The following is a 20,601-nucleotide window of genomic DNA, read 5'->3' as shown; positions in this document are numbered from 1 at the left end:
GACCTTTTGCCTAGGAGATTTTGCCTATCCTTCTCTTCGCAATATTGATCTTGCCCTGTACACGGTCGACGTCTTCGTCCACCATTCTCAGCATCTCGTTTTGCACTTCAAGCTCTTGATTGATGGCGATGCCCAATTCCTTCTGTCTGTGAATAATCTTCCCCAGTTCTTCGACATCCAGGTCCTGTTCTGCCATCTTCTGTTTCTGCAGCTGTAACACGCCTTGGTTGTCCAATTCCCTGGTCTCGGTGGTTTCCTTTCCCAACACCCGCCCACTAGCCTTGGGTTTGGTACCAATGAGCTCCTGTGTCTCTTGCATAGAGGCGACAGCAGTGTCTAGTTTTGATTTGGTGGCCATGGCATTCAAGAGATTTTCGAGTCCGTCGCGATCCTTCTTGGCCGATGCGAGCAAGTCTTTTCTCCTCCTTATCTCGCCATCTCCCAGTCTTTGCACCCCCCATTCACCATTTGTCGCCTTTTGAATATTTGCAAGACCCTCCTCTAAAGCGGAAATCATCGACCCCGCCTTGACCAGACTACTCTTGGCCGCGGCGCTGGCCTCGTGCTGTTTCTGAGGAGTCGAGGCTTGGTCGCGGTTGGTCAGGCTCAGACGGGCATCTTGCAGGTGTGTTTTGAGATCTCGGTAGCAATCCAGCCAAACAACGGGATCTGTAATGGGCGCGCCCCCTCCTCCTGGCCCTGTGATAACCGAGTGCAGAGCTCCGGCTTTACTTGACGTCTGGCTGGCAAAGGAACTTGGTAGGTTCAGAAAAGCCCTCCAGATACTCGTCATGCGCCACCGTGAGTCTTCTGCCTCATTAATTGTTTTCAGGTACTTCTCCAACTTTTGCCGCCGTTCCTCCGTGAGCTCTGGGTTTGAGACGGTTTTCGAGAACCAGACCTTAGGGGGAAGCGAGACAGGAGGCGGCGAACCGACCTGGTCGGTAAGTCCATTATGCAGGACGACGAAATCGGAGTAGCGCTTCTGGACGGTGAAGGAACGAAGAGGAAGTCGGAGGGTAACATTGTAGACTGTGTACGGTTTCGTTGTCCCTGCAACTGTCGTGTTGGGTATTGAGATCTCAACCTGAGGTGCCATGACGGCCTCGGAGATTATACTGACATGGGACTCTGTGAGTGCGTAGCTTCACAATCTGCAAGAGAACAGTTGGGCGGATTGAGGTTTTGTGCTATGGGACACTGAGTCTTCGATGTCCGTGTAGGGATGTTTTTCAGGTTGCATGCAGACGGTTGGGCACATGCGCAGTGACGTCGCGCTGTTAGGGACGAAGGTGTTGGACGATTGTGATAGTGATAGCGGTCGTCGTATGCGGGCGTCCGGCCTACTACTACGTGGACCACAGTAGTGTTATCTTGGTGAACAACTTCAACAGTGGCAGGCGAATTTGTAGAATATCTATCTACCTACCTACCTATCTAGGTATACCTGACTTGCGTACAATTTGGCAAACGAGCAAGAATCCTCACCAATCTTCGCAAATCGCGTCTGATGCGTGCCTCTCTTCGACAGCGTTGCCGTCATGGCACCAAAACCACCGCCGCTGCCGCCGAGGTCGACCTCCACCATGTATCCTCCAGCGCGATCTCCCGTCGCCCACGGCGGTCAGTACCTGTCTCCAGCCTTGCAACCCTCTACTGAATCTCCCTATTTTGGTGGCATTCACGATCCACGGTCTTCATCTACCCAGTCGCTTGGACTTGTCAAGTCAGCCAGTGACGAGCGGCGGACCTTGCTCATTGTCTATATCCATGGATTTCTGGGCGACGAAACTAGTTTCCAGAGCTTCCCGGCGCATGTCCATGGTCTGTTGACGCGTGCATTGGCACAGACCCACGTCGTCTACACCAAGATCTATCCCCGATACAAGTCTCGTGAGAACATCACCGTTGCCCGGGATGCTCTCAGCAACTGGTCTGTCCGAGACTATTCATACCTGAACCATTCTTTCAACTGACCTGTCCCAGGCTCGCCCCGCATGAAGCTGAATCGACTGATATCGTTCTAGTTGGGCACAGCCTGGGTGGTATTCTCGGTGCTGAAGTGGTCCTGCTTCCCTCAGACAATGAGCTGGATAGCCACGTCCTTCGGCATCGGATTCTAGGACTCATTGCATTTGACACGCCATTCCTTGGTATGCACCCTGGCGTTGTGACCACAGGTATTGCGAGCTTGTTTCGAGCTCCTGCTCAACTGGAAGGATCCCCGCCGCCTGATCCCACTCTGTTTCCCGATCCTTTTGCAATGCCGCAAGACCCGACCTACAACCCCTCTTATGCGAACGATGTTCTGCTGGCTAACAGGAAGGGCAAGATTCAGAAGGCTTGGTATTTCTGGAACAAACATGCCGGGGAGTTGGCAAAAGCTGCTAGAAACTACGTGTCTTCCCACCTCGAATTCGGCGGCTGCCTCGCCGATTATATGGGTTTGAGGAAGCGGTACCGCGCGATTCGTGCCCTGGAAGATGTGCAAGAGATCATGAAACCTCGAGCATCCAATGGACGTCTCATGAAGCGAGTGAGGTTCGTGAACTACTATACTGCAAGCACAGGACCGGTAAAGGAAAGGCCACCAGATCCAGTTGAGACGTCGCTCACGGAAACCGGAGTCGAGCATGTAAAGCCAACTTCAAATGGCAGCACACAAAGCGGCAAGGGGGCCGCGTCCGCCAGTCCGCGATTGTCTATGGAAGAATATCGGAATAGCGAGATGCTTGTCGAGGACATTGCACAACTTGACATCAACACAGACTCTACAGACCCTGCGCACGATTCCACAGTACCCTCCACCGATGCGAACGCACTTGATCTCGCGGCTTCTGGGCAGAATGATGGCGGAGACGCGGATGCCATCAACGAGACTGCACTTCAATCTTCCATACTCGAGCAGTCTCTTGGGTTTAGCCAGGTCGATGGCAGCCCGAAAACGCCCAAGGAGGATTCTGGATGGGACACCAAGCCGTCCGAGGGGACCGAGGGTGTAGTAGAAGGTCGAATGGAAGACGACAAGGACCATCTCCAAGCAGGAGCAGAGGCTGCTAAGCAACAGGGAGTACAAGACATTCTTGCTGACGAGGAACAATCGACGAACTTGACTGCTGAGAACGGGGAAGAGCACCCGAGTCTTGATGTGCAAGAGACACATACAATCAAGAAACAGAAAGACCGAAAGTTTTGTGCCCTCCCGGCAAAGGATCGCCAGACCGGTGAGCGTGATCATACCTGGGTAAGGGTGCATATGGAAGGTATTGATGAAGTAGTGGCACACACCTCCTTATTCAATATCGGAGAGACATACGCAAAGCTGGTTGGCGATACCGTCGAGAGAATTGAGAGCTGGGTGGCAGAAGATGCGTCAACCCGATTTATTCTCGCGGAGCTGGACAACGATATATAGACGAAGATGTGCGGTAGAAAAGGACAATAACGAGACAATAGCTATGGAATGTTTTGCAAGGACTATCGCGGTATATTAACATCACTATATAAAATGCCTCCTTTCTGCCCATGCATAATGCGCAAGGCTCGCGAACTTGAAGGGCGAGTCATTCCGCCAAGTTTTATTATACACAGGCGACTCGCTGAAATCCCCCGCAGTCACTTTTACAGTCCATTTTTGCCCTGGGAATCTCCAGTGACTCAATTGACTCATTCTGCTTTTTAGCAAGAATATTAAAAGCTGTCTCGTTCCCACATACACAAACCCCCCTCGCCCTCGACTCCTTGTATACAAACGGCAAATATGGAGTCCTCATTGCCCACTCACGCAAAAGACAACCCCAACGTCTCGGCCGAGGGTGCACCTTCGAAGAATGCATTGAAGAAGGCACAGAAGGAGGCTGAGAAGGCCGCAAAAAAGGCTGCGGCGAAGAAAGCAGATGAAGAGAAGAGAGTTGCGCAACAGGCGCAGGCGTCAGAAGACACCGCCAAGGACAAATACGGCGATTTACCGCAGGATGAAGTTAAGATCACTCATTTGAAGAAGCTGGGAGAGGAGTACGTTGACAAGGAGGTCACCGTGATCTCGAGAATCCACAACACCCGAAGCCAGAGCGCGAAGCTGGCCTTCCTAATGCTTCGGCAACAGGGCAAGACGATACAGGCCGTGGTCGCCGCCAATTCAGAGGCGGTGTCGAGACAGATGGTCAAGTGGTCCGTTTCGCTCAACGTGAACTCCTTTGTGCGAGTCACCGGCATTGTCAAGAAGCCGGACCCTCCTGTCGCCTCTGCCTCAATCAGCAACCTCGAACTCCAAGTAACCAAGATCTACCTCGTCGCGCGCGCTGCCGAGCAACTGCCGATGCAAGTCAAAGACGCCGAGCGCCCACCACCGGCCAAAGAGGAGGAGGGCCAGGTCGATGCGGAGGGTGCCCCCATTGTCACGCTGAAGACTCGACTTGACAACCGTGTAATCGATCTGCAAACGGAGTGCAATCAGGCCATCTTCACCATCTCCAGCGCCGTAGAGGGCCTTTTTGCGGAGTACCTGAGAAAGGCCGGTTCCAGGCAGTTCAACACCCCCAAGATCCTAGGTGCAGCAACCGAGGGCGGAAGCGGTGTCTTTGAGGTCAAGAATTACTTCGGCAAGAGTGGTTTTCTGGCTCAGAGTCCGCAGTTGTACAAGCAAATGCTGATTGCGGCTGACTGTGAAAGTGTGTTTGAAGTTGGTCCCGTGTTTCGTGCTGAGAACAGCAACACGCATCGACACTTGTGCGAAGTATGTCCTCAATCCAGAGTATCCTCTTGAAGAAACAAGGCTGATCTTTCTCCCAGTTCACTGGACTCGATTTCGAAATGGTCTTTGACCACCACTATCACGAAGTCCTTGGGTTCGCCGAGCAGTTGATCGTCTTTATTGTGCACGAGTTGCAAGCCCGGTACAAAGACGAAATTGCCGTAGTGCAAAAATACTTCCCAAGAGCTGGAGATTTCAGAATCAAAGACGGCAAAGCTCTGCGGCTCAAGTACTTCGACGGCATCAAAATCCTGCGAGACGCTGGCGTCGACACTACGGAGCAGGACAACTTCGTCACGGATCTGACGACAGCTCAAGAAAAGAGATTGGGTCAGTTGATCCGCGAGAAGTACGATACCGATTTCTACGTCCTCGATGAATTTCCCATGTGCGTACGGCCATTCTACACCAAGGTGCACCCTACCGATCCCAATCTCTCCAACTCATATGATTTCTTCATGCGCGGCGAGGAGATCATGTCCGGTGCTCAGCGAATCAACGATGCTGCGGAGCTTGAGGCAGCCATGAGGAGCAAAGGACTCGATCCAAACTCGGAAGGGTTCCAAGATTACGTCAATGCTTTCAGGCAAGGATGTCGACCGCACGCGGGTGGCGGTCTAGGGTTGAATCGAATTGTGATGTTCTTCTTGGGCTTGGACAACGTCAGACAAGCAACGCCATTCCCTCGCGACCCTCAGAGACTGAGGCCTTGAGAAGGAGAAGGCAGTAGGCCTTGCCCGGAATTCGAAATGGTGCCATCGAGGGCCACAGTAGAATAGAGAACGAATAGACCATCGCATGGAACAATGACATGGCTTTGAACACGTTTTTGAAAGTTAAGACAAGCTGTTCTCGCGTGCATACTAGTCCTTTGCCGCGGCCGCCACAGGCGACGAGTCCTTGTATTCTGTGTTAGCCAGGGTCATGTTGCGGGTGTGCTCATGGGTTTCGGTGCCTTACCAAATAGACCTGGTAAAATGACATCTTCAGGGTCCCTTGTTCTTCAACGAAAATTGCCCTGCCAGCCCACTCGACCGAGACCTCCTTTCCATTCTTCAGCCCGTAATCCACACTGCCGTACACCATGACCTCGTTGCTGTCTTTGCCAAACGGGAAGATCTTCTCCAATTTGTGCTTCCGTGTTTTCACCGGGCCTGACCACAATCCCTTACGCGCTGTCAGGATGTCGTCGCGCCCTTTGACCTTCTTGGTGCCCATTATGTAGTCTGCATCTGCAGTCAAAGTTTGGACATACTCCTCGTGCGTCGTGGGGTTGTCAGACAAAGCATAGAAATTCTCGAAGAAAGAGACGATGCGGGGGTCGACCGGGACGGATGCCGGTGTTTGGCCTTTGTAGGTAGACATTTTCGCTGTCGAGGCAGAAGTACTGATCAGGTACAAAGCAAAACGAAACTGTAATTGAAGAGAGAAGCAGATGCACTTCGTGAAAAACCCGGACGACTCCGGTTGCATCATCGTCGAATGAGACCTCCCGAATGAAGTTGGGCAACTAATGACAGAGAGCGGGGGAGCCGAAAGAACCTTGCCGGTGCGGCAATATCGGATGATGCACCAAGGCGACTACTAGTAGGACAAGGCTGAAGCTGGTAGTTCGCAGGGGCTAACGAGGCTGTCATAATGCGCTGCCCCCTACCATCTATCGCCCGTGGCGCAGACTGATGCTTTCACGACCCAGCTAGATGGTTAGCCATCTCCTGATGTATGCAAGAGGTACCTATGCACTTCATTCGGTCTGTTCAACTTGCTTGTTTGAACTCGATACACGACTACTGAGGCAGCTACCACGACATCCAGCAAGCTCGTTGGCCCTACCCTGGCATCTCATAATATGTGCCCTTGTCACCGGGCATCTTGTATCCACCATCCTGCGTGGTCCTGGCCGCAGGTCGGGCAGGAGTTCCCTCGACTTCCACAGTTTGTGGTTGCCGAAATTCTTGGTATGCTGGTGAGGGCGATGTCGTTGTGCTGTCGTCGGCCGGGAGCTCCGACTTGTGTCCTGACCAGGCCGGGCTTCTCAGGTCGGCGTCCATCTGTGGACCGTCTGATTGTGGTCGAGTGAGATCAACCATTGGGGGTGTTTGACGCCGCTTGTCGTTGCCACGGCGCAATCTCCTTGCGACTAACCAGCCTAGAAGCAACATAGCAATCATGCCCCCCGCAGCTCCAAGCCCAACCCCTATTTTCTGCCCGGTACGTAACCCTGAGGACTCGGTTGGGCTTTCAGGCGTTGCAGAAGCTGAGGCAGTCTTACTTGCTGAGCTCTCGGAAGAGGAGGAGTCTGTCGAAGTCACCGAACTGTTCGTTGTGCGTGCTGACACTGGTGGCAGTAACGTTGTGACGCTGCTACTGTCGGATGTTGTTGTAGGGGATGAGGTGAGTGTAAGTGAGTGTTCCGACTCATACGCCAATACGTCTCTCCAAGTAACACTTGCACCCGGTGTATTCGGCAGCGACATGATATTGGTGAGTTGAGAAGAATCTGTGAATGCCACTGTTCTCGAGGATGAAGGGCACCAGCAGGGCTCAGGGACCGAGACTGTGCTTCCGCTATCCTCACACGCTACCCATTCATTTGAGGTTCCATTGCAGTAGACTAGACCTGCCCATGGTTGGTCTAAACGTTGTCAGTAGTCGCGGTAGGAAACTGGCTGCTGTAAGCGCACCTGCAAAGTCGCCTTTATCTGGACACCTTGAGTCTTCGTAACTGGGATCCGTACAGCCAGCAAGGTAGGTAACACCATCTGGCAACGTCAGCTTGCAATGTAGCAAAGGCCTCAAGTTTCATACATTGTCCGTTGTAGCAAGCATTCGACGATAGGCACATGTCCAGACTTTCGCAACATGCCTTGTGTCCGAGTGCCTCATTTCCACAAGGTATGAATCTTGAAGGAGCCTCCTCTCCATTCGCATAGTAGCAGGTGCCGTTGGAAATGTCGGGATTGTAGTCGGCCATGGCTTGCTGGAGTACGACTGGCAGGAAAAGGAAGAGGCAGGTAATATGCAGGGTTGGTGTGGCAAACATGCTGAAGACTGGTTCGGGAATTTGTGTAACAAACTCGGCTTCGAGGTGAAAGATCGGTCGTGTAGGCGCAGCTGCGTTTCTGGTGCCTGAGGTGTCGAGTAGGTTCAACTGTTGGTGTTATGGGAAATCCGCAACTGCTGTGACGACGATGACAACAATTAGTCTGCGCTGATGCAGACTGGAGGAAGCAGATGAGGACTGGCCACTTCGAAGATAGAAACACAGGTCCTGCGCTTGTGTTTGTGGTCTGAGACACCGAACACGGCTGCGTGGGAAGTGGCCTTCCGCAGGCAAGTTAAAGTGATGATTCCCAATACTTCACTGCTCGATCTCAAATCATCTCTCCACGTCGCCACGCCATATGGGTCGTAGGTCCAGCAAATCTCGCTGGCCGTATACTTCACCCACAACGGTAACTATCATGTCCAGTGTCATGTCAATCAATGCCTCTCTGTCTGGACTCTGGACAGTGGCAAGCGGAAATGCCTCCCTTTCTTTCGATGTATCCTCGACCTCACCCACCAAGCCGTTTCCTCCGCCTACAGCATCTGCGCCCTGGTAGACATTGTGCGTCTCAGTCATGTCCTTTTCGCTGCCAATCTCTGTTTCCATCTCCTCGTCTGATGATACGCCCTCTAGTCCACCGACACGCCTCATGTGCATCTTGACCGCACTTTGAGCCAGCGCTCTGATCTCTCCAATGTCCTCACTCATGAGTTCGCCTTGATCTGGACATTTTCCCAATACCGCCCACGTCCAAGTACCTATCCGTCTAATGACCGTCTCGTCATTGTGTCGAAGGAAGACGTTCAGCCTGCTTTTGAGTAGTTTGATCAGTTCCAAGGCGGTGACGGGTTCCATGCAGGCTATTTGCACAGGACTAGGGTCGTGCGACACGATGTGGGACTGCCACTGGGTGCGTGCTCGTCGGGAACCCTGGGGAAAAGAGATGAACTGCGAGGGAGCAAGTCTTTGGATCTCGGACAACGGAGGCACACAGCGCATGGTTGCTTGGACCAGCCTGAACTGGGTGAGAAGCGAATCGTAATAGTGCAATTGTGCAGCACACATGCCATCACTGTTGGTCGAAGGTAAGCTGGCGGCTGCCATATATGCGCCACCAGAAAAATAGCCACCCTGTTCGGTCGGAAATGATGACCCTTGGGCTTGTCGTCCATCATCGAGCTTTTGCGTAGCCGGCACCGTCAAAATGTACGGGATACTTTTGGCTTCGGACCTGTGATTTCGGGTCAGCACGCTCACAAAGATTCCCAGACTTTGAAGAGCAACTCGGCGACTGGAAGGCGCTCTCCACGGAGGATACTTACCGGACCATACGCAGATAGTCCACCCCATCCGAGGCTGGACCGTAGAAGAGTTCATCGCCATCGTTGGCAAGACCGGGAAATGCTGCAACCTGCCCGGAGTACTCATTGACCCGTGGGACTTCTTGGTGAGTTTCCTGGTCCGAATCATCCCAGCTGTCTTGAAACTCAGACGGGTTCGATGGTTTTGGATCTGGAGATTCATCAGGCTCGGGCGACGAGGTGTTACGGCGTTTGTGAGTCATGTTCAGCCGTTTAGTATCATGTTGGATACAGGAGCCGAGCGTTACCGAAGGACAAGAAGCTCAGCGTGTTCCTCGAGTTGCAACGGCCGCTGTAGGTGCGCCAATTGCGGACTGTGGTTGTTCATGTTACTACTAGTATATTTTGGTGTTTATTGTGCAGTGGTTAACAGAACCAATTGGAGTGGCCTACGGCGAAGCAAACATTAGGTACACGTATAAACAACTACAGGCCAAACTTACGAACCAAAAAAACATCCATCACTTCTCAAGAACATGTTGATATAATTCGAGCCCATCACCACCAACCATTGATGCTTGACCGTCAGGGCTGTGCCTTTTGCGCGATTTCCCCATGAATAACCACTGATGTCTGAGTGAGTGTCTATGACATTTTGGTTTTATCAAGGTTGCGGCAATGCTTATCTTCACGCCGTGCTTGATCAGATCAACCATGGTGGACAAACGACCCATCACCATTTTTAGATGTTTCGGGACAATAAAGAGGAGTGGTAGAAGCTCGTAGTGAAAGAAGCTGGTTGCAAACGCGTCGATTGCTCTTACGAGGCACCACCAGATGCCACGCCCGCTAGACATAAGATTTGCAAGTCCCTCCTACGGTCGATCTCCTTCTTCATCAACGCCTCATCCAGCTGACTCGAAACATCTCGGTTCACAACAAGTTGCCCGCCACTGCCAGCACTGTACCTCAAAGAACTCTTCGAACGGGCTCCATCACCCCGGACCAACTGTGCCAAGCTCTTGCCTGATTATGAGGCTTTGACCTTTGATTTTCTGTTCGTCGCAGAGCAAGGATTCTGGCCTCTTTCCTGTTTGCGTGTCTTGTTCGGGCGTAGGACCATGCAAACATGTGCCCACGTGAAGTAGTGAAATACGCGGTGCGCGAGGTCCATCTGCCACCGACCTAGACAACAGTAAAATCATCGCCACCGTTTTCTTCTTTTCAGGCTTGTAGCACCCTGATCTGTGGCTCCCGATTGGGGCCAAAAGATTAGGACGTGGAGATTAGATCGCGTTGCTGTGCATAGCTCAAAACCGCATTTCCGGAGCAGCGCTTTTGTCTTCGAGATGTATATACCAAAATCCCTTCGGCAGAAAGGACTGGAATTTCGAGCTCATTAGGTGGGAGTAGGAAGCGTAATACGGTACGGCGATGCCGCGAGCGGCTATGTGCAGCGTTGTGCCGGAGAAGAATTCCGACGGGTGAAGCAGTGTCGTGGTATTCGAGACACCTGGATAGCCGACGTAGAGGACAGCTTCACAGTATCGGTATGGGAAGCCTCCTGATATCTAGGATGCAGTCTGCATTCAGCACGGCGTTTCAATAGGCCCGTTGTCGGAGACCGTCATGATGGTCGACTAGAGACAGATCTCCAGCATGCGAACGTTGCTGCTGCAGGCCTGACATGGTCCAGCACGTTGAAGCGAGGTGCCATTCATAGATGGGTATCACATATGATCGAGTGTCCGGCAAGTCCATCGAAGTTGGCCTGCTCTGCTTCTCGCATTGTAAACCGAACCGCTAAGACTGGCATCCTTGAATATCGCCCAGAACGACTGAATTCAGTCATTCAGTGACTTCACATCAATGTCAGGCAGGTCTCGGATATCAGCCATGACACTGGGGTTAACACTGTCCTGTTCAGCCTCCTGAACAAGGTCCACTATCCTCATGGCGTCGACCCTTAATATTCCAGACTCAAACGCTATCATCCGAATCTCACTTTCATGGCACTGTCCTGGCCCCAATGGTCCAATTCTCAGCTCTGCTGTGAGAGTCATCAGGTCCGTCTCAGAAGGGGCGACATTTGAATGTTGCATGGCGTAGACCACGTTCTCGTCCACGATTGCTTGTGCAATGTCGATATCTTCTCCAGTCTTTGTATGGCGTCGCTCACGGGGATGGAATGAAGCGGTGGAGGATTTTGGTGCATGTCTTCGTGCAAAGAATTGTGCCTGAGTCGTCTGTCGGTGGATGCGCGGTAAAGGGATGATTGCGATCTTGGCCAGCTTCGGCGAGTTGTTTACCACCAAAACCTTCCAGCTGAAAGGCCGCCCAACATAAACAGGGCGATCGGACGCTGTGAAAGAAACAGCGAGACCAGTTCTCAAAGTCATATCATAGGTCGGCTGCAGACCCGTGCTGGCGGTCGTCGTGGTAATAGATGACCCATTTGCAGTGCTTACTGGAAGGCTTGCGGGCCTGTTCGCTCGTTGGATGGGTTGCGAAGGAGGGCCAAATGCTGGATTCAGAGCCTGAGTGAAATCAACATGCGTTGTCCAGTCCATGACCACGACAGCCCGGCAACGCGGTTTCACAATGACCTCCAGGCATATCTTGATGGAAAGTATGTCGATGTTTGGGTTGACAGCGCCTCCCAGAGGCATGTCGGCGTCCAATGATTGCGCTTGAGTCAGTCTGTACATGAAAGTCACGCAGTCTCCAGGCCGACACTGAAGCGGCAGGAACACCGGCATCAACGACTCGGTCCGGCCATGTCTTAGCACAAGGTCAATGTGCTCAACAACTAATTCAACGGGAATATAAGGAATAACCTCGATATCCAGCAAAGCCAGGTTTGTCATGGACGGTGAGAAGGTGTTGACTTTGCTATAATGGATGCGTGCAACTACCGCTGACACAGCTCTGTGTCGCCGTGAAGAGACCTGGGCAATATGGATTCTTGGTTTGGGTCTCGACGGTGTAGGTAGTACTCGTTCAAGCCTCGAAGCAGCAAGGTAGGGCGGTGCTTTTTCCATACCTGGAATCAGTCGCATGGGTTCAAGTATGTTCGAGTCAAGGGGTTGGAAGGGGGCCAGGTCTGTATGCTGGTCATTTTCCACTTCATCCGCAGCAGTGACGACAGCTGAAGGGACAAGGATGATGCTCGCCTGAGAGGCACGAAATCTGGGCCGGTGGATAGTCAGCTCGACCTCCCAGACGAGGGTCAGGCTGTGGCCGCTGTCCCTAGATTGATTTGCCAGGACCAGAGGTTCAGTTTCCTGAATGTTTTCGACGGAAAAGACCAAGTCTTTAGGCGGCGGTGCTGTGTCCGTCCCATTATTCGCCGAGTCATCGAGAGCCCAGACATCTATTTTGTATGAAAGCCGTAGAAGGTACGCCTTCAAGGTGGCTTCTTCGCAATGAGGAAGACGGAGCACCGCATAGGTCTTCACTCGTTCATCTGGTCTACGAGTGAGTAGGAGAAGGGGGACCCTGAGGAGGAGCCTTGCATACCGAAGAACAAAATCTCCCGCTCCTTGACAGCGAAGAGATGGCCGGTATCACTTTGCGCTATGCTATGCGCGCCCAAAAACTCAGAGACCCCTGCTACAGTGTCATCGGGAATGATAGTATCCAACAACGATGCCTTGAAGAATTCTGACTCCATGCCTGAATCGGGACTCCGAGTATGCTCATTCTGGGTCAGTCGAGCAACTGGGATGTGAATACTCCATAATGGAACCACCAATGGTCCGGTGGCAGCGCTGAGAATGAACAATGCGATGTGCTTGAACAGTTTGGGGTGATAACTAGGTACATTGTAGGTGTCTCTTCTAGTACGACATCGATGTTGACTTGCCAAGGGATCCGCTGCGCCAGTCACGATTTGACAAGGTAAAATACGTACTGACTGCAGGTGTCGTTCTTCGGTGCATAAACCACCATTGACACTAGGACTTTTCTTTCTGGCCATCGCGCTCGAGGCTTCTTCGCGCCTCTGACTATTCCTGACCTTTGCCGGCATACTTGGTCCATACCTTAGGTACCAGTAGCTACCGGTAGACCAGCCCTGCCACTCGTGTCATTGCGATCCCGAGCATATCGATCCTTTCACTACCGCGCACCAGTTCCTGCGATCACTCAAAAGCCATGAACGGCCTACCACCCGCTCCAGTACAATGGCAGGAAGCCCGCGCTGCAGATGGCCGCGTCTACTATTACAATACCATCACAAAAGAGACAACATGGTCCAAGCCTGCGGAGTTGATGACTCCTCTGGAGAAGGCGCTTGCTGCGCAGCCGTGGAAGGAATATACTACACCCGATGGCCGAAAATACTACTCGAATTCCGAAACCAAGCAGACAGTATGGGACATGCCATCTGAGTATCGAGATGCTCTCAACTCAGTCCAATTGCCTCCGAAACCAGTGCAACAGCCACCTGCGTTCGTAGCCGGCGGTGTCACGACTCTGTCTACTATATCAAGCCCCCGTGACCGCGACAATCACACGCCGTTCGAGTCAAAGTCGCGGACAGACTTCGGCAGCACCAGTGGAATCTCCCTACCGCCTCTCAACAAAGAAGTGGTCCCGGATTACTCTAGTTTCGAGGAAGCTGAGGCTGCGTTTATGAAACTCCTGCGCAGGTCTAACGTGCAACCTGATTGGACTTGGGAGCAGGCAATGCGAGCAACAATCAGAGATCCCCAGTACCGGGCATTGAAAGACCCCAAAGACAGAAAGGCGGCGTTTGAGAAGTATGCTGTCGAGGTTCGCCAACAAGAACGGGAAAAGGCCAAAGAAAGACTGGCTAAGCTACGCGCAGATTTTGGCAACATGTTGAGGACACACCCGGAGATCAAATACTACAGTCGATGGAAGACAATCAGACCAATAATCGAAGGCGAAACTGTCTTTCGGTCTACGGACAACGAGGATGAGCGCAAACAATTGTTCGAAGAATACATAGTCGAGCTTAAGAAACAGCACATTGAACAGGAAGCCGCAGCTCGAAGGTCGGCGTTAGACGATCTCGTGGCTATTCTGAAGGCGCTCGACCTAGAGCCTTACACCAGGTGGTCGCAGGCCCAAGAAATCATCCAAACCAATGAGAGATTTCAGAGCGATGACAAATTCAAGCTTCTGAGTAAGTCAGATATCTTGACGGCTTTTGAAAATCACATCAAGTCCCTCGAGAGGACCTTCAATGATGCACGGCAGCAGCAGAAGGCGAACAAAATGAGACGCGAGCGAAGGAACCGCGATCGGTTTCTGGAATTTCTTCAAGAGCTGCGCGCCCAGGGAAAGATCAAGGCTGGCACCAAGTGGATGGCTATCTTACCGGAGATCGAGGAAGATCCAAGGTATGTTGCGATGCTGGGTCAATCTGGATCTACCCCATTGGATCTGTTCTGGGATATGGTAGAGGAGGAAGAACGAGCCCTCCGTGGCCGCCGAAATGCTGTGTACGATGTCCTAGAGGTAAGTCGTCTTTCCCCAAGCTCGAGAATTTCAACGGATCCGCTGATAAGAATAGGACAAACGATATGAGGTTACCTTGAAAACTTCTTTCGACGAGTTCTTGGATGTCATGCTTGCTGATCGCCGAACAGCCAACATCGACCGTGATGCACTCCAACTTATCTTCCAGCGATTGCACGACAAAGTGCTCCGTCGAAGTGAAGATGAGAAGCACGCTGCGGATCGTCATCAGCGCCGTGCAGTCGATGCACTACGCTCGCGCATCAAGCATCTTGAGCCTCCCGTGCGCGTCACTGACACATGGGAGGACGTCAAAGTCCGAGTCGAGAAAACAGATGAATACCGTGCGGTAGAAGGCGATGATCTACGCAAATCCGCCTTCGACAAGGTCATCAAACGCTTAAAGGAAAAGGAAGAGGATGCCGAGAAGGACCGTGAACGGAGACAATCCCGGCGGGGTGATGATCGCGACCACCGCAATGGTCATCGCACAGAACCACGGCGTGGCCGGGTGTCGAAATCTCCCGAACCCGATGCCTACGAGGCCGATCGCCGCAAAGCAATGGCAGCTAGGGAGAAGCAATACCGCAAGACAAGTTCTTTGGGCCTCAGCCCGCCACCCTCGTCGCATCGGGACCGAGACAGAAGGGAACGAGATGAAAGACATGGACGCCTGGATCGGGATCGTTCTCCGCCGTCCCGGCACCTGAGCTCATACGAACGTGAGCGGCGTGAGCGAGAAGAGGAGCGAGAACGTCTGTACCGGACACGCGCAGAGCCCCGGAGCAGTAGGGACGAGCTCAACTATGGCGAAGAATCACGCAGCGTAGCAGGGAGTGACCGGCGCCGCAGAAGAGCCGATGGCAGCGAAGCCGAAAGCATCGAGAGCAGCCGCCCCAGCGCGAAGCGCCACAGACGCGACAGGCTAGATAGCTCGCGGGACAAGCGGAAGAGCAAAACGCCTGAGCCGGAAAAGAAAGAAGCTCAGGTGCAGAGTCAGGAGCCCGTTGGCGTGCATTCCGGGAGCGAAGAAGGCGAAATCGAGGAGGATTGAGCTATTCAGTCAGCGTGTCGGAATTCTCCAGGTCAGTGTATTGTTGGCTTGACGTGTTTCTTCCTCGCGGACACTGCTGCTGTCTTGTTTGTCAACCAGATTGATTCGGCGGAGGCACGACATGGGTTTCTAATCGAGCCCGGCGTGGAATGCTTGATGGGCGATCTGGCTGGCGAGAGTAATGTCGTCTCCTGGTATGTAGTGCCCGAATTGCGCCTTTCTAATCATACAATTGCAGTTTGTCGGCAAAGACCGGTCAGATCATCTTTTGTTCCCTCTCAGGTGCGTGTGTCATTATCTCATCTGCTATACGTTTCACCCTGGACATGTCATCGTCGTCAAGCTTGTGGTGATGAATGCATCGATTGCAACATGGGCAAACAATCTACATTCGTAAAAGTCAACCGGATTGAAGCGGCTTATGGCCAGAAATATCGTCATTCTTACTATTCGCACGCTGTCTACTCCTTGGATTGGCAGATCTCATTCACACTGCAAAGAACAATACTAGGATTTTTATTTGCCGGAACTCCGTCGCTATGTCACCGTCTTCGTAGTCCTACAATAGTCGATCTTGTCCTTAGCTACGCCGCTCTTAGAGTCGGATGATTGCGGCCTTCGAGCTTTTGTTTCAAAACTCCATGGCATCACCAACATGAGAAGACATATTCAGTCTCGACTGGTTCGCCGGCAGCTCCGCGTCGTCATCACTTTCCCCGTCAACCTCGAAATCGAAATCCCCTCGTTCAATCCTGCTGCATTTGTCGAGAATGTGTTGATATTCCTTCCGCAAGTCCTCCAAAGTGATGATGATGCGACGTCTCTTGTCAGATATGGAGGCACCATTGTCAGCAGCGTCCCGGGCGCTTTGAAGTGGACCGGTCTTTTCCTCTGCCTCCGCAAGGATGTAGGCCTCTTCGGGGGTGAGACAAGCCATGACATTGATCAGTGCCAAAAGTGCCTGCCGCAATGATGTGGCCTGAGGATCATGTCTGGCGCGCGCAAGACGCCGAGTCACCCTCAGTCGATCGTACAAAACAGCAAGTGCGCCGCGATAGTCTTTCTGCGCGAGGCGTATCGCATACATGATACTGAGATAATCGAACTCGGTATCGCCAGCAGGCCAGTGTGTGGTTTTGACGCCGCCGAGGGTACCTTTTGTTCCCACAAGCGAAACCAGGTACTGGTCTAGATGGCGGGCGAGGTGCGGATGCATGGTCCATGGGAAAGACGTAAGCGTTTGAACTGTTCCTTTTGCACCAGTTATCGAGCGCTCCGAATCCAACAGTGTACTTGCGAGCGCAGACACACAAGAGCGCTGCAGCGCTGCGTCAGGCAGCTGAACCAACGCGTCGTAGGCACGCCTAAATCTTGAGAGCTTCAACTCGGCATGGAACAATCGAGACAGAACATCTGCGCGGAATCCGGCCGATGGCTCTTTCTGCCCGGTTTGCAATGCTTCCAAGGTCAAATGTGCAAAATAGGCTACCTGACTGTACGCGTTGGCTGATTCGAACAGAGTAGTGATGTGGTGCAGATAAGAAGGAAGGCCGCTATTGAAAGACTCTGCCTCAATCATTGACAGCAAACCTGCCGAAAGCGCAACAAGATCCCCCACTGCCTTGCCGCAAGCAAGGCCGTATGAGGCCTTGCGGAAACAGTTGCTCGCCATGTCGTACTCGCCCTTGGCAATGGCGAGCCGTCCTTTGACATAATTCGACCACGCCGTGGAAGGCTGGAACCGTAGAAATTCTGTGGCCAGATCAAATTCGCGCTGTGCAAGCAGATCGCATTCGAGGTACACGGCTCCATCCTCCAGGGCAATCGTATCTTTGCCAGACACCCAGTCGTCGATTTCGGAAAGTTGATCCGTGATCACGTACATCAAAGGTCTTTCAACGGCCGGCTGCGGCCGGACAGCCTTGCTCAACGCGTCTTCCAAGATCGTAACCCACCTCCTATTTTCCACGACGGACGTGGAGGGCCGACGAGCGGCGTTTGGACGACCATCGCTGCCCATAATCTCCAGAGGAACGAGTCGCGAGTGGGATGCCAGCCAGATGTTTCGTTCGCATAGTTTGAGCAAAGGTACGATGTCGTGAAATAGCTCTGAAGCATTGAATACCGTCGTCCTCGCCTCTTCCGAACCGAGCTCGCCCTCAGCAAAGACAGCCAGCGCCAATAAGTCTACGAGCAAGTCTCGCTGGGCAACCATGATATCCAGCACCCCTGCTGACAAAAGAACATGCCCAAACAGTGTATTTCGCATTGAACTTTTCGGCCGCTTGGCCCTGGTGGACAACAGTTCAAGAATGGCCAGGAAAAGCTCGTTGTTCAATGACGACAGGCCCCCGATTGTCGCGAGATCTTGTTGGAGTTGATCGAAAACATCATCGGAGATGGCATCCTGGAACCCGATACTGTTGTAGATCCCGAGAATCCTATTCGGAGTGACATACTCTGCATCAACAGAGAAATCCTCGTCGAGGGCCAAATTCAGATCTCTCAGCAGCTCGGCGCTGAAAGACCCTCTGAATCTTTTGGCGGCGGTCATCAGTGCAGCCATATCGCTGAATGATTCACCATCATCGGCGCTGACTTTGCGGTGTGTCCACGTTCGGGCGGCAACACTTTCAAGGTCCTGGACATCCTCCATTCTGTTCTGTTGTAGGAGTTCGATTTTGCTGCATTCTCTGATGGCGCAGAATTTGTCGGCCATTGTGATCCAAACCATCTCGTTGAATGCGTCGTATGCCAAGGCAAGGGGCGCGTTACGGCTTTCATTGACATTTTCCGCAATCCGGTACAAATTGCGCCAATGGAAATCTGTGTCGGCACCAAATCTGTCATAGTCGAATTCAGACTCCTCATATTTGCGTAGTGCCACACTGGCGGCCACGACTGCGCATAGTCGTTGTCTCAGAGTGGCCCCTTTCTGCGCTGGACTCAGCTTCACGGCTGTAGCTTCTGCGAACATGGCTAGAGAGGTCTCCAAGGTGGCTACAGTGTAACGTCCGGGGGAAAAGAAGAACTCCAGCCATTTAGACGCTGGGTCCACCCCGTCCGCTTTGACGAAGTCTGGCGCAATGTTCTTCGAAGCCGCGGTTGGATTGCATTTGACCCAGTTCGATGCCCATGAGGACTCGAGATCGCCAAATTCTAAAAGACAGTTGTACAGTTGATGGTAGTTGTGGTTCCTCCATAATACCCAGATCCTCGCAGGTTTGAGGTCACTTCCAGGATCGAGCTTAAACCCTACCATGGACCATACGGTATTTCCAGATGGATCTGGATCAGGAGCACTGAGTTTCAGACCCGGATATTTGTCCTCGATGACAGTTGAAACGGTTGGTCCACCCCTGACATCCCAGATTTTGAACTGCCCACCATCGTGAGGTGTGTAAGTAATCAGCGACGGGTATCTCTCCGAAGGAACTTTGAAAACCTGGATATGCGCATCCTCGACGGGATTCAAGTGTGTTCTGTCGTTTGGGTCTCGCTGCACGTCAAGAAGATCCTTGGTCGCCACAAGGCCCCCCTCCAGGAGATTCCAGACTCTGAGGGTGTGGTTCAAACAGACGGTGAAGAGGAGCTTGCCGTCGGGAGACGCGACCATTGACTGTGCCGTCCGGGCATCGAAATGATGATGACCGTACTCGATGGTATGAAAACCTCGTCGACTGACAATGTCGCGAAGAGAGACTGGCCAAGATTTTTCATTATAGTTGTCCTGCTTCCATGCACCATTGGTAGACCGCCTCGTCAACCTCTGTAGCTTGCCACTTGTGAAGGATAGAAAGGCTTCCAACGGACTGTTAACCGACAACTGATGGATTTTATCGATTCTCAAGGATGAGTCCTCGACCGGTTTGCACCACCGGTTGATGCTTTCATGAATGAGTGACTCCGGATCTCGAAAAGAGGCAGTCGGTAACTGCAGGTTGAAGATCTCGTTCTTGTCTGTGCATACAAAGGCATGCAGCTCGTCAACAGTCTCCAAGTCTGCAAAGCACACTCCTCTGGGCAGGATCCGGTCTTGGAACTCGAATCGAAGTGTATAGTATGCTTCTTTTACATCAATCTCACTCCTCGCATAATCTGCGCATTGAACCTGCAGAATCCTCCCATTGTGTACAACGCTCCAGTAGAATGTTCTCGGATACGACTTGCACTGCCGGAAGTAGATCGAGCTCTGACAGGAGAGGATGTTCGCAGTGAAGGTATCTTCGTTCCGGAAAGTAGCACTGATACTGGTCGCTGAGCTGGATGAGGGTATGGCCCTATTGTATGAGCCGTCTACTCTGGGGATTTTGAAGTCTACCGCAGATGTTGTTGTCGCAGGCTCCGCCTTAAAAGCCGTTTCCGTGTAGAGGCTGAGCATGGCTGCAGTCGTGGCCGGCGTCCCATCTGGGGAGAAGTAGGATCAAGGCAAGCAACGCGAAGTGCAGAATTCCATGTTGTTGATATGTATTCCAACGAGTAATGGTTTGCGCAGGCGGACTCACAGGACGCGCGACACGCAGACTAAGGTACGGTTGCAATGGTACCCGTCGCGGTCGACAAATTTGCCAAGACATCTCACAAACCTGAAGTCCATGTCCTTCACTTCAAGTGGGCACTACGTATATACTAGTACTACTAGTAGCATGTACATTGTTTTCGGACAGTCTGGTCGAGTGCTATAAGGTAAAGATGGCAATATACTATAAGCAGCGCTTTACCAACCCCTTGCGACCTACTAGGGAAAGGGGAAAATGGGTATGACACGATTCTACCTAGCAAGCAAAGGTTACTTAGTAACTTGTCGCCGTATACATGATTTCCTCCTATTTGTTTCTTACCGGATATTGGGCCCCGAGCATGGAGCTGGCTATTGACGACACTTTTGGAGCGGGAATCGGTAACCTTTTCGTCTTGTACAGGCTCTAGGAGCATACAAATTTCTTTCCTATGAATG

The 20,601-nt window shown here is 52.3% G+C and overlaps 9 protein-coding genes across 9 annotated transcripts; 3 read left to right on the top strand and 6 right to left on the bottom strand.

The window, feature by feature from the left end:
• Window positions 1-10: 10 nt before the first annotated feature.
• A1O1_08229 (regulator-vacuolar morphogenesis) lies at window positions 11-1,099 on the bottom strand (the record flags this gene model as incomplete). Its single annotated transcript, XM_007729091.1, has 1 exon — window positions 11-1,099. The coding sequence occupies one exon, from the start codon at window positions 1,097-1,099 to the stop codon at window positions 11-13; it is 1,089 nt and encodes a 362-aa protein (XP_007727281.1).
• A 487-nt stretch (window positions 1,100-1,586) lies between these two features.
• Window positions 1,587-3,415, top strand: A1O1_08228 (uncharacterized protein; the record flags this gene model as incomplete). Its single annotated transcript, XM_007729090.1, has 2 exons — window positions 1,587-1,933; window positions 1,987-3,415. 2 exons carry the CDS (start codon window positions 1,587-1,589, stop codon window positions 3,413-3,415), a joined length of 1,776 nt encoding a protein of 591 aa, XP_007727280.1.
• Window positions 3,416-3,760: 345 nt separating this feature from the next.
• On the top strand, window positions 3,761-5,466 carry A1O1_08227 (aspartyl-tRNA synthetase; the record flags this gene model as incomplete). Its single annotated transcript, XM_007729089.1, has 2 exons — window positions 3,761-4,735; window positions 4,792-5,466. 2 exons carry the CDS (start codon window positions 3,761-3,763, stop codon window positions 5,464-5,466), a joined length of 1,650 nt encoding a protein of 549 aa, XP_007727279.1.
• A 150-nt stretch (window positions 5,467-5,616) lies between these two features.
• A1O1_08226 (uncharacterized protein) lies at window positions 5,617-6,118 on the bottom strand (the record flags this gene model as incomplete). The annotated part of the gene is made up of 2 exons (XM_007729088.1): window positions 5,617-5,652; window positions 5,714-6,118. 2 exons carry the CDS (start codon window positions 6,116-6,118, stop codon window positions 5,617-5,619), a joined length of 441 nt encoding a protein of 146 aa, XP_007727278.1.
• Window positions 6,119-6,582: 464 nt separating this feature from the next.
• Window positions 6,583-7,727, bottom strand: A1O1_08225 (uncharacterized protein; the record flags this gene model as incomplete). The annotated part of the gene is made up of 3 exons (XM_007729087.1): window positions 6,583-7,388; window positions 7,438-7,515; window positions 7,562-7,727. The coding sequence occupies 3 exons, from the start codon at window positions 7,725-7,727 to the stop codon at window positions 6,583-6,585; spliced, it is 1,050 nt and encodes a 349-aa protein (XP_007727277.1).
• Window positions 7,728-8,132: 405 nt separating this feature from the next.
• Window positions 8,133-9,366, bottom strand: A1O1_08224 (uncharacterized protein; the record flags this gene model as incomplete). Its single annotated transcript, XM_007729086.1, has 2 exons — window positions 8,133-9,033; window positions 9,125-9,366. The coding sequence occupies 2 exons, from the start codon at window positions 9,364-9,366 to the stop codon at window positions 8,133-8,135; spliced, it is 1,143 nt and encodes a 380-aa protein (XP_007727276.1).
• Window positions 9,367-10,947: 1,581 nt separating this feature from the next.
• On the bottom strand, window positions 10,948-12,776 carry A1O1_08223 (uncharacterized protein; the record flags this gene model as incomplete). Its single annotated transcript, XM_007729085.1, has 2 exons — window positions 10,948-12,569; window positions 12,623-12,776. 2 exons carry the CDS (start codon window positions 12,774-12,776, stop codon window positions 10,948-10,950), a joined length of 1,776 nt encoding a protein of 591 aa, XP_007727275.1.
• Window positions 12,777-13,258: 482 nt separating this feature from the next.
• On the top strand, window positions 13,259-15,644 carry A1O1_08222 (uncharacterized protein; the record flags this gene model as incomplete). The annotated part of the gene is made up of 2 exons (XM_007729084.1): window positions 13,259-14,590; window positions 14,646-15,644. The coding sequence occupies 2 exons, from the start codon at window positions 13,259-13,261 to the stop codon at window positions 15,642-15,644; spliced, it is 2,331 nt and encodes a 776-aa protein (XP_007727274.1).
• Window positions 15,645-16,275: 631 nt separating this feature from the next.
• A1O1_08221 (uncharacterized protein) lies at window positions 16,276-20,025 on the bottom strand (the record flags this gene model as incomplete). The annotated part of the gene is made up of 1 exon (XM_007729083.1): window positions 16,276-20,025. One exon carries the CDS (start codon window positions 20,023-20,025, stop codon window positions 16,276-16,278), a length of 3,750 nt encoding a protein of 1,249 aa, XP_007727273.1.
• Between the last annotated feature and the right edge of the window lie 576 nt (window positions 20,026-20,601).

This window comes from Capronia coronata, assembly GCF_000585585.1.
Source record: "Capronia coronata CBS 617.96 chromosome Unknown acBCG-supercont1.7, whole genome shotgun sequence".
NCBI lineage: Eukaryota > Fungi > Ascomycota > Eurotiomycetes > Chaetothyriales > Herpotrichiellaceae > Capronia > Capronia coronata.
Note: the sequence above shows the minus strand (reverse complement) of the source record. Positions and strands in the feature narration are given on the sequence as shown.